The sequence below is a fragment of the Malaya genurostris genome, chromosome 3, assembly GCF_030247185.1.
Source record: "Malaya genurostris strain Urasoe2022 chromosome 3, Malgen_1.1, whole genome shotgun sequence".
NCBI lineage: Eukaryota > Metazoa > Arthropoda > Insecta > Diptera > Culicidae > Malaya > Malaya genurostris.
This window is the reverse complement of record NC_080572.1, coordinates 304206630-304218104: the sequence shown is the minus strand read 5'-3', so window position 1 is coordinate 304218104 and position 11475 is coordinate 304206630. Positions and strand designations below refer to the sequence as shown.

At 35.5% G+C, this 11475-nt stretch overlaps 1 protein-coding gene across 1 annotated transcript; it reads left to right on the top strand.

Annotated features, from left to right (window-relative positions):
- Positions 1-10042: 10042 nt before the first annotated feature.
- On the top strand, positions 10043-11172 carry LOC131437293 (perlucin-like protein). Its single transcript, XM_058606541.1, has one exon. It carries the CDS (start codon positions 10063-10065, stop codon positions 10534-10536), a length of 474 nt encoding a protein of 157 aa, XP_058462524.1. The 5' UTR covers positions 10043-10062; the 3' UTR covers positions 10537-11172.
- The last annotated feature ends 303 nt before the right edge of the window (positions 11173-11475 follow it).

Below are 11475 nucleotides of genomic sequence, written 5' to 3'. Positions count from 1 at the left end.
TGACGTTCGATACCGAAAGCACAACCCAAACGGCAGTTATGTAACTTACGCTCCTTTCCTTGTAGTGCTCTCCAGTGGTCATAGGAACCACTTCTGTTGATTGAGCTTTACCTCAACAAAAAAAAGATACACAGCGTCGACAGCTGGCTAAGGTAAGGTTAAACGTTAGAGTAGGGGGAGCTGCTGAAAAACCCCCATTGAAGAGCTTTTGAAAGAAACTGCTAGGAGATTCGAACCAAGTGCTGATGACTTTTGCCAGATGTGAAACAGCCGTATCTTCAAAAGGGTAAAACACGAAACAGTTGGTGAACCAAAAAAAAAAAAAACAAAAACCGACGTGGGTGGGTACCTCAGTACCTCAGACACTCATACTCTAGACTTGTGTTTTTATGGAATTTAGTCAATGCAACTTCGCCCAACTACATTTGGCCGTGAAGAAACAGTCGACGCATGTCAAAAGTGAACCACGTTAGACAAATATCATAATCGGTACCAAATCAAACCTTCAACAAATTCGACATTTTCAGCCATTGGTTCGATCGTTGAACGATGATAAGTAGCCGTTTGAATGCTACAATGAATTAAAGCCGTTAATTTAAAACCGACGCGCTCAAGCAAAAAGCATTCGAAAGAAAGGCATCAATGAACTCACTGTCGTTTCGATGCGAGTAACCCGCGGTGGTCCACAAATTCACATGGTTTTTTAGTTGGTTTCTTTTGTGAGTGCGTATCAATATCAGTTTAGTTTGATCAGTTTGATTTGCTGTCTGGATTACTTGTGGGTGATATTAAGTTATCCATCTTTTCAGGGTTATATGCCGTCTCCACGTTCTGTCTTCTATCTGCACTCCGCCTGAGCGCAGTTGGACTCTGCCAATTTAGTCCAGGTCTCGTGGCCATAAAGAACAATCGATCTAATAAACGTTTTGCAGAAAATCAATTTCGTGCGATGACGTACTTTACTCGAAGTCCAAAGTCCAAAGTACGCACGGAAATATGCCTCTGAATTTAAATGAAATAAGAAATTACTAGACATCCACTGGACAACGAAAAAGTACCACACAAATAGATTTCCCATAAACGTATATACTTGGCTTGTATTCATTTCATTCAGTAGCCTATCTAGGTTGAAGTTTTAGTTTTGCTACAATCTGAAGTAATATCTGTTATATGATACTACACAACAAAAAACATCAATGCATTTGGGTTAAACAGAGTTGGACATTACTAGCATTATCAACGTCAGTTACCTTAGAAAATGAACGTTTTCTTATAATATTCACTTTATTGTATTCAACTCGTTATTTCTACAAAAAACTCAATGTATAAATTCGTGTCATTTTTATATGTAATACTTGCTCACGATTCAACGCCATCGAACCCACCGTGCATTTCTAACACCACCACCATACGAAACAACAGCGCGTAAACAATATAGAAAATGATGAAAAATTCCTGAAATTCACTTGAAACTTTTTACTGTTTTAAAATCCACTTGAAACTTGAAATCGGTTATTTCGGCTGATTTTTTTTATAACTTTGAGTTGTCTTTTCAGTTTCTTTGTGAAATTTTCCTTCAAACACTATTTTTCAGTTCTAACCGACAGTAACCGTATATGCATTCCAAAAACCAATTACGGCTCGGTAAAGCAAAATTTCAAAATTCTAAGAGTACTCACATTAATCCCCCTAGTGGTGTAATTATGCCTTTCTCATATCACTCATGTTTTCATAATTATCACCAGAGGATTCTTCAAAAAACTTTTATTTTATTTCAATCTTGAATAGGGACAAAAAAGTTTGTTTGAGCATACACTAGCATAATTTACAAAAAGTTTTGAGTCAAATTTATAGGAATCCTTCGTTTTCTGTTGCATTTTCGCTCTGCGTGACGATATAAATATTAAACTCACTTCAGTCAAAAGTCAATAACAGTCTATGAGACAATAAAACTTTTCATTTGAGTCTAAATTTATGAAAATCGATGCAGCCGTCCCTGAAAAAAAATGAGTTTTTGACCACTATTTCTGGGACTTCCGGAGCCGGGAACTGGAAACCGGCCAAACTGTAATCGGTTCTCTTAACACATGGATCAATAAGTCCCGAGACTAAAGAAGAAATGGCGCTCGTAGTAAACTAGTAACCACGTCTTTCTAGAGTACTAACCTTTGCTTGAAACGGGTCAAAGTCGATCCGACCAGAAACAGCTGAGTTATCGAGGTTGGAGTAAAGTCGTTTTGTAGTTTGTTTAAAAAATGGAAAAAACCGAGTTTCGTGTTTTGATAAAACATTGTTTTTAATGGGTAAAAACACCGTGCAAGCGAAACACTGGATTGAAAAATTTTATCCGGACTCTTGTCCATCAAAAGCAACGATTTGTCGGTGGTTCGCCGAGTTTAAACGTGGTCGTACCGACACAAATGACGCGGAACGCTCGAGTAGACCTGTGGAAGCCGTTACACCGGAAAATGTGAGTGAAGTGACAAAAATTATAATGAAAGATCGTAAAGTGAAGCTCCGTGAGATTGCTGAGATGACACAGATATCATATGGAAGTGTATTTACTATCCTTCATGAAAAATTGAGCATGAAAAAGGTTTTTTCCAAGTGGGTGCCGCGATTGCTTTTGATGGAACAAAATGCACTCTGCCACAAGTCGATGAAAACAATGGCGAAATTGAACGATTTGGGCTTTGATCTGCTTCCCCACCCCCCATACTCGTCAGATTTAGCCCCCAGTGACTACTGGCTCTTTGCTGATCTTGAAAAAATGCTCCAGAGAAAAAGATTTGGCTCAAATGAGGAGGTCATCGCTGAAACTGAAGCTTATTTTGAAGCGAAAGATAAATTTTTTTATAAACATGGTATTGAAAAATTGGAAAAACGTTGGAACCATTGTATCACCCTAAAAGGTGATTATGTTGATGAAGAAAAAAAAATTTTGCAAAAAAAATGTTGTTTCCATTGTTAGTCTCGGGACTTATTGATCCATGTGTTAGCTAGCAACTAACACAACCAACTAATTGAAACAATTTTGAGTCAAATTTAGATTTTTTCCTATTTTATGCATTATCGCTCTAAATGACGTATCTAACTGTATCTCCCGAACCGGAAGTTTGATTCGGACAAAATTCTACACTTGCTTAAGCGAACGAGCGAATACTCATCTGTGTCTAAGATTGTGAAAACCGTCTCAGTCATTTTTGAGAAATTGAAGTGATTTCTGGTTTTGAGTACGCGAAATTGGGAACAAAGATCTGGTATATCCAAAATCAATATATTTGGTTATCAACACACCGAACCTATTCAATTGAAAAATTTTGCTAGTTGAAAGTATTTTGCTCGATTTTGCAGTTTCATGTATAAAAACACAATTTTGAAAATGAAATTTTTATACTTGTCAGCCTGCAATCCCGGAACCGGAAGTCGAACTCGGATGGAATTTGATAGGGTTTATAAGAGATTACTAAACCATTCATTCGCAACTTAGCTAGTGAAAATTGGTTGAGGGCTGCCCTAGAGAAAAATTTCCGAAACCGAAAAATTTTTTATGATGCCAAAAGTCTTAGAATTGCATGAAACGTCGAGATTTGGTGTCATCTTTATGAACAATTCTTTTCGGAAATTGACTTTCTGGGACACAAAACTCAAAATTTTTCTCAGTCGATTTTATCAAAAAAAATTTTTTTTTGAGGTGACACTAAATCTCGACGTTTTATGCAATTTCAAGGCGTTTGACATAAAAAAGCGGGTGGGTAATGTTAGAGACATAACCGGATGATGTGAATACGAATAAAATTGTCGGTTCAGTTTCTATGATGTTAAAGAATCTCAGAATTGAACCGAATTCCGGAACTCGATTTTGATGCTATATTCTGAGACTCGGGAACTGAATTCTGAACCAGAATTCTAGAACTGAATTCTATATATGGATTGCAGAACTGATCACTCAATCTGTGTTCTGGAACTGAATTCGAGACAAGGATTCTGATTCGGGACCGAACACCGAACTCTAGACCAGACTGCTGGCTTGCAAATTCAGATCCAGAATTCAGCTCTGAAGCTCAGTTCTAGAATCTCGATCAGGAATATTGTTAAAAAATCTTCAGAATCCTGAATTCAATTAAATTTCCAGAATTGCGGAACTGCATTTTGGAACCAAACTTTAGATCAGTACTCTGCAACTGACATGAACCTGGATTCCGGAATGCATTTAAGAACTGAATTCTGAAATTACAACTGAATTTTGGTCTGTGGGTCAAAACTCGGCTTCAGAATTCTGTTTCACAATTCAAATCCAAGGCTATATTTCCGAAATTTCCGGGTCCAGATCTAGAATCTAGAATCCTGGCTCAGAATCAAGTTCAGAGATTCGGTTTCAGCTTCAAAGCTATGAAACTCAATTCTGGCCCTGGATTCTGGACGATGTATTGAATTTTAGAGCTGGATTTAGGAGAAAAAATCCTGGTCTTGGATTCCAAAATCCAAACTAGAACTGAACTCTAGGATTGGATTGAGCACCTGGATTCAGGTCTAATTTTGTATAATGTTCCCCGACGTTGTTCACTTTTCGTTGTATATTTTTCCAATGTAAACGACCAGCAGCAGGATGGAACAATCATTCTTGTTTGAAGCGGAACTGGCTCTGCGAACGTCCCACAGTAGAATTGTTCACAGTGCCGATTGATTCCATACTGAAACAATTTCGGTTAGAAGCTCTCTTTTCACGTGACTTCGTTTGTAGCTTTTTCACAAATGGGCGGCCCCAACGGTTGGTATAAAATTTTGATGTCGATTATTTCATTTCGGATGTGCATCTTTTTTAGGAAGAAACTATCAAAATGCTGTACGGGATTTATTTCTGGCATTCAGAAAATTCAAATTGTGGAATTAACACTGTTCGGAGCATTCTCTCCGAACGCGAAGCAGTGCACAAAGATAATCAAAATAAAAAATTGATGAGTCTTATCTCCAATTAGATAACAGAGCTGTTTTTGTTCCCCATCGCTATCTACTTCTCGTAGTATTTTGCTCCAATGCAGACGACCAGCAGTCGATCTTATTTGAAGAGAAACAGGCGCTGCGAACGTCCCGCAATTGATTCAATACTGAACTGAACATGATACTTAAAACACATAATTCATGTGATTATGTTATACAACTGAAAATGTTATCATAAACTGATGATCATATTTCCGATTAAATGTAGTAAAAATTATGTTGATACGTTAGATATAACAAGAAATATTCTCGTACAAAAACTTATCACTCGCACAGATAATTTTTTTTGAAAACGGCGCCCCATAGTAAAGTAAGTCGTATTCACGACAAAAAAATTTAATTTCGGAAATCTCATGTACTCCCTCCTATGGTAATTTTTCAAGATCGAAAATTTTCAAACCTTTACCGCTGGGTAGCACCCCTAACCTATGTCCGATTAAGTTCAAATTTTGCACGGGGACTATTTTCGAGGCGCTTAAACTTTTGAACAATAGAGCTTAAAGAAATTAGAGGTATGTATGTATGTATGTGTGAAGCCACCATCAGTTCAAGGCATTACCAGTGGATGCAGGTAGACTTACAGTAGATCCGAATTTGATTCTCAGATAACTTTCATATTACTGCTGTTAAGAAGGCCAAAATGGGCTTCGAGGACCCGGCGCCTTCCATCAATAACATCCGGCCATATAATAAAAGAATTCGCTGTACCAGCTTAAACCTGCCTGATGGTTTGTTTGTTAGAAGGGTGCGTCTTACTCATTTCAGACCTTCTGGGGAAAACACACAGCTTTCCCCTGTGAATCGGGTTGACATTTCACTCCTTCATCCAGTCATTCACTTGTAAGATACCCTGATGCACTCCCATCCCTCTTCCCTCATAATACACTTTAATATAATTTCCGGCAGTATAATACAATAAAACATAATATAGTATAAAACGATGCAAAATCGTATGGTACAGTGTATTATAGTCTACTATAATATTTTATGATGAATATAATAGTATCATAATGTTATGTGACATAGTATAGTAAAATATACCATAAAATATTATAATATAGTTTGGTCACTATACGACACTGAATATAATAAAATATTATTATGCATAAAATATAAAAATGTAATACATCACAATGCAATATAATACACTTATAATTGTGTATTAAAAAATGCATTACAATACTATATAAAACAATACCAAACATTGTACCATAATATAGTATAATATAGTACAATATTATATTACATATAATACCACAAAATATGACGTAATATAATATGATACAATTTAATAATATATGTGTAAAGTGAAATGTGTAGTATGGAAATGAAAATGTAGCTGATAATGATAAAGATTATAATAATGGTAACGATAGTAATAATAATAATAATAATAATGATACTTAAATACTACAAAATTAAATAATATAACATAATATAGTATAATATATTTTAATTTAATATAATATAATACAATGTCATACAATATAATATATTATAAATCAATATATAAAATAACAGTTAATGTAGAGTGTCAGTTATGCTCTTCTATCTTCGCAATACTGCAGGAAGTAGAATATTTCTCTTCTAATAACAATAATAATATCCACATCTATAAAAATAATATATGTTATTATTATTGATGACGAATTAATAATAATAACAATAAATATAATAATGAAAATAATAATAAAAAACAACATAATATAGTACAATGAATTATATAATAAATAATAGAATGAATAAAATGATATGTTGCGATATGCTATGATATTATATTACTTCAATTTATATGTGATTTCTCATCCTCTCATTCTGCCATCAACGCATTCCATCGACCAATTGTCACCACAGATACACGTGTAGGCATGAAACAGGAACCAGTGAGGACCAAGCTCACCTTGTGACGACCTTGATATTTAGTTAAAATTTACTTTAAAATTGATAACTTATAAGGAAAATAAATTTATATTTTGCGCAGAGGTACGTAGTACTACTCATAATAAAGCCTATAATATAATATAATATAATACAACATAATGAATACAATATAACATAATACAATATAATATAATATAATATAATATAATATAATATAATATAATATAATATAATATAATATAATATAATATAATATAATATAATATAATATAATACAATATAAAATGATATAATGCAATGCAGTATAATACTATACAACAGAGTATATAATAACATAAAATAGTGTAAGACGATAATATGTGAAATAATATGCTATGATACAATATAACAGTTAATGTCGCAGTGTAAGTTACGCTCTAATAATAATAATAATAATAATAATAATAATAATAATAATAATAATAATAATAATAATAATAATAATAATAATAATAATAATAATAATAATAATAATACATGATGTAATGAACAACAGAATTATATGTTGTAATATACTATGATAAACACTGCACTTTAGGATGGGCTTCAACCTACAAGCCATTTCGCACCCTCTCATTCTGCTACTAACGCAGAAGGCGATAGCACCCAGTCGACGCCGTTCTATTGACCAAATGTCATCATAGACGCTCGGGGAGGCATGAGATAGGGACTTGTGAGAACTTAGTTATCTCACCATTTGACGACCATAGAGCTTAAAGAAATTAGAGGTGATCCCAAAATATTGGCACCCTTATACCTTATGATAAAAAAAGAACCGGAATTTTAATTTTAAAATTTTCGCGCTTGTCCAATCGGTAAACTTTTATTATCTAAACGTCAAATTTGTACAGTTAAATTTTGACGCATATCGTACGATTAGTTTTTGTTTGGCGTCTATACAAAGAAGTTGAAAAATTTTCGTGTGGCGATTTTTATAATGGATGAAAATTTAGAACAACGGCTCGACTTCGAAGCGCCATTCGGTTTTAAAATAAAAATTCCGGTTCTTTTTTTATCATAAGGTATATATTAGAGCGATAAAAAAACAACTTGTTTTGTCGGTTACGTCACTTATACCATTATATCTCCGGAGCCAAAAGTCGCAATCATTTGATCTTCAAACTTAATCAATAGCCCAATAGTAGCTTTCAAACGAGCCTAAGCTTGTTGAAATCGGTTCAGCTATCTCCGAGAAACTTGCGCGGTAAAAAAACATCGCGTTTTATCAGTTATGTCACTTATACCATGATATCTCCGGAACCAAAAATCACAGCCATTCGATCTTTGAACTTGATCAATGGAATAACAATAGCTTTCAAACGGGCCTAGATTTGTTAAAATCGGTTCACCCATCTCCGAAAATCTTGCGCGGTAAAAAACAACGGTTACGTGACCTATACCATCATATATCCGATACCAAAAGTCACAGCCATTTGATCTTCAAACTCAATCAATGGCCCAATAGTAACAGATCGGCTGAAAAGTTCGTATCGTTTCTATGAGAGGGCGCCACTAGAATTAAATCCATACCATTTTCAGTTAGTACCAACCTTCAAAAGATACGTGTATAAATTTGACAGCTGTCTGATTATTAGTTTGTGAGATATTGCATTTTGAGTGTAGCTACTTTTGTTATTGTGAAAAAAATGAAAAAAAAAGGAATTTCGTGTGTTGATGAAACACTACTTTTTGATGAAAAAAAGTTCCGCCGATACCAAAAAATGGCTTGATGAGTGTTATCCAGACTCTGCACCGGGCGAAGCAACAATTCGTAAGTGGTTTGCAAAATTTCGTACTGGTCATATGAGCACCGAAGACGATGAACGCAGTGGACGTCCAAAAGAGGCTGTTACCGATGAAAACGTGAAAAAATCCACAAAATGATTTTTAATGACCGTAAAGTGAAGTTGATCGAGATAACTGACACCCTAAAGATATCAACGGAACGTGTTGGACATATTATTCATGAATATTTGGATATGAGAAAGCTTTGTGCAAAATGGGTGCCGCGTGAGCTCACAATCGATCAAAAACAACAACGAATTGATGATTCTGATGAGCAGTGTTTGGAGCTGTTGAATTGCTCCCTTATCCACCGTATTCTCCAGATTTGGCCCCCAGTGACTTTTTCTCCTATTCTAAGACCTCAAGAGAATGCTCGCTGGTAAAAAATTTAGAAGCAATGAAGAGGTAATCGCTGAAACTGAGGCCTATTTTGAGCAAAGGACAAATCGTACTACAAAATGGTATCGAAAAGTTGGAAGATCGCTATAATCGCTGTATCACCTCTGATGGCAATTATGTTGAATAATAAAAACGAATTTTGGCAAAAAAATGTGTGTTTCTATTAAACGATACGAACTTTTCAGCCGAACTGTTGCTTTCAAACGAGCATAAGTTTGTTAAAATCGGTTCAGCCATCTCTGAGAAAATTGAGCGCATAAAAATATCTTCAAAAAGTGCATTTTCCGATCTCGTCGAACTGAGTCGAATGGTATATAATACTATGGGTCTCCGAGGCTCCGTTCGAAAGTCGGTTTTTCCAGCAATTCTATTACCTTTCTATAGAGAAAGGCAAAACGTTTTTGGAAAACCTGGCCTTAAACAACTCGGTAACTGTCATACAGAAACAAAGAGATGGATTTGGCTAAATCGATCATTCTGTGGTTGCGGCATTTTTTCTCGCGCGGGAAGATCAGTGATCGTTATCTTCGCTGTCCAACACAATATCGAGTCAACTTGGTAGTAAAGCTGCCGCTACTAATTAAATGCGTTTGTAGAATTAATGAGCGACAACATTTTAAGACTATCGATTTTGTAGTTTTACAAAGTTTGTTCTGAATGATAAATTTGTTCTTATTGTTTAACGAATCAACAACAGTAGCAATATGATTTTATGTTAACAATAATAGCATGAAAACGTTCGACTATCGTTTTTCATTAAAAAAAATCTGCAGTGTGTAAAGTTTAAATTGAAAAAAAAATCGAACACTAGTAATTTGATTTTTTTACGGTAAAAAGTAGCATGAAATTTTGTTTAACAACCGCGCTAAATCAATTTGATATGCTAGTGTAGTATATATTAGTATCGCATGCATCGACTTTGAATTCAGTAGCGTTCTGTTAGTCTAGGCAATCACCATGCAGTTTCTGTTTAGCTTCAAATTTTTACACTCAATACTTTGGATTCAACTAGCCTGCTCCTTAAAACCTCTGGATATCAACAAATACGTTATCATCAACGATAACGCAACATTTTTCGAAGCTTGGAGAGGATGTCAATACTATGGGCAACGATTGGCATCGATCACTTCACAAGAAGATAGTGAACTGGTGGCCCAGGTGATCAATTCAACCACAACGACCAACTCTACATACTGGGTTGCCGGAACGGACATCGGTATGGAAGGTAAGTGGATCTGGATCACCAGCAACGAGCTGGTGGTCAAGTTCAGCCACTGGGGTCATATCAGTCCGGACAATTCCAACGTGCAGGACTGCATGACTGTCGGCCATTTTCCGGAGGACCGAACGCTGTGGGATGACGTAGATTGTGAAACACCAAACTACTACATCTGCGAAAGATTACGCCCGAAACCGGTTGACAAACAATGATTTTCGGTTAGATGTCCAGAGGTCAATCGACAGTTATAATAAATTCTGATACGGTTTGTTATTTTTGACAGAAACGAAAACTGTTCATAAATTCAGAAATAAATCTGATTTTAAAGAGTGAAAACTCTACGCGGTATTATTTCATTTCATTTGTTGCTCAGCGATACGTACAGTTTTGTTCAAAATAATAGCAGAGGTTATTTCTAAACGAAATATTCGTCAGGATTCAAAACCTAACATTTCATTCGAAACTATTCGATAGTGATTATTTCAGGTATCTTTCAACAATGTTTTGTATGTGTTTTGTTTTTGAAAGTCAAATGAAATTTCCATTAGTATCAAAATGTCACTTAGTTATTCAATTCACAATTGCTCAAAAAAAGCAGTATTAGAGTTTACAGGGTCCGGCACTCGAAGTGTAACCAATTAAAAAGGCCATAAATTCAGTTTGGAAAATTACTTTTACTTAATTCAAAGTACAAAATGTGTAAAAATAATACAAAATTCAGAATCAATTCACTTTTGCTCGATATGACCACCTTTTGCCTTGACTATGGCCTTGAGACGGTCAAAAAACGAATCGCAAGCTGCCGAATGTGACTTGCAGGTATTTAGGCCCACTCGCGGACAATAACTTTTTTCTGCGCCTCAAGACTGGTGTATCTTTAAGTTCGGACTTGGCTCTCCAAAATGGCCCAAAGAGAATAATCCATTGGATTCGCATCTGGTGAATTCGAGAGCCATTGTGTGGACGTGATGAAGTTCGGAACGTTGTTTTTCAGCCATTCTTGGTTCACTCGAGCTTTGTGAGACGGTGCCGAGTCCTGCTGAAACGTCCATGGTCTGCCACCGAAATGTTTGTCTGCCCACGGCTTCAAAGCAACCTCCAGAATACTTTCCCGATAATATGTCGCATTTACCTTGACGCCAGGCTCGAAG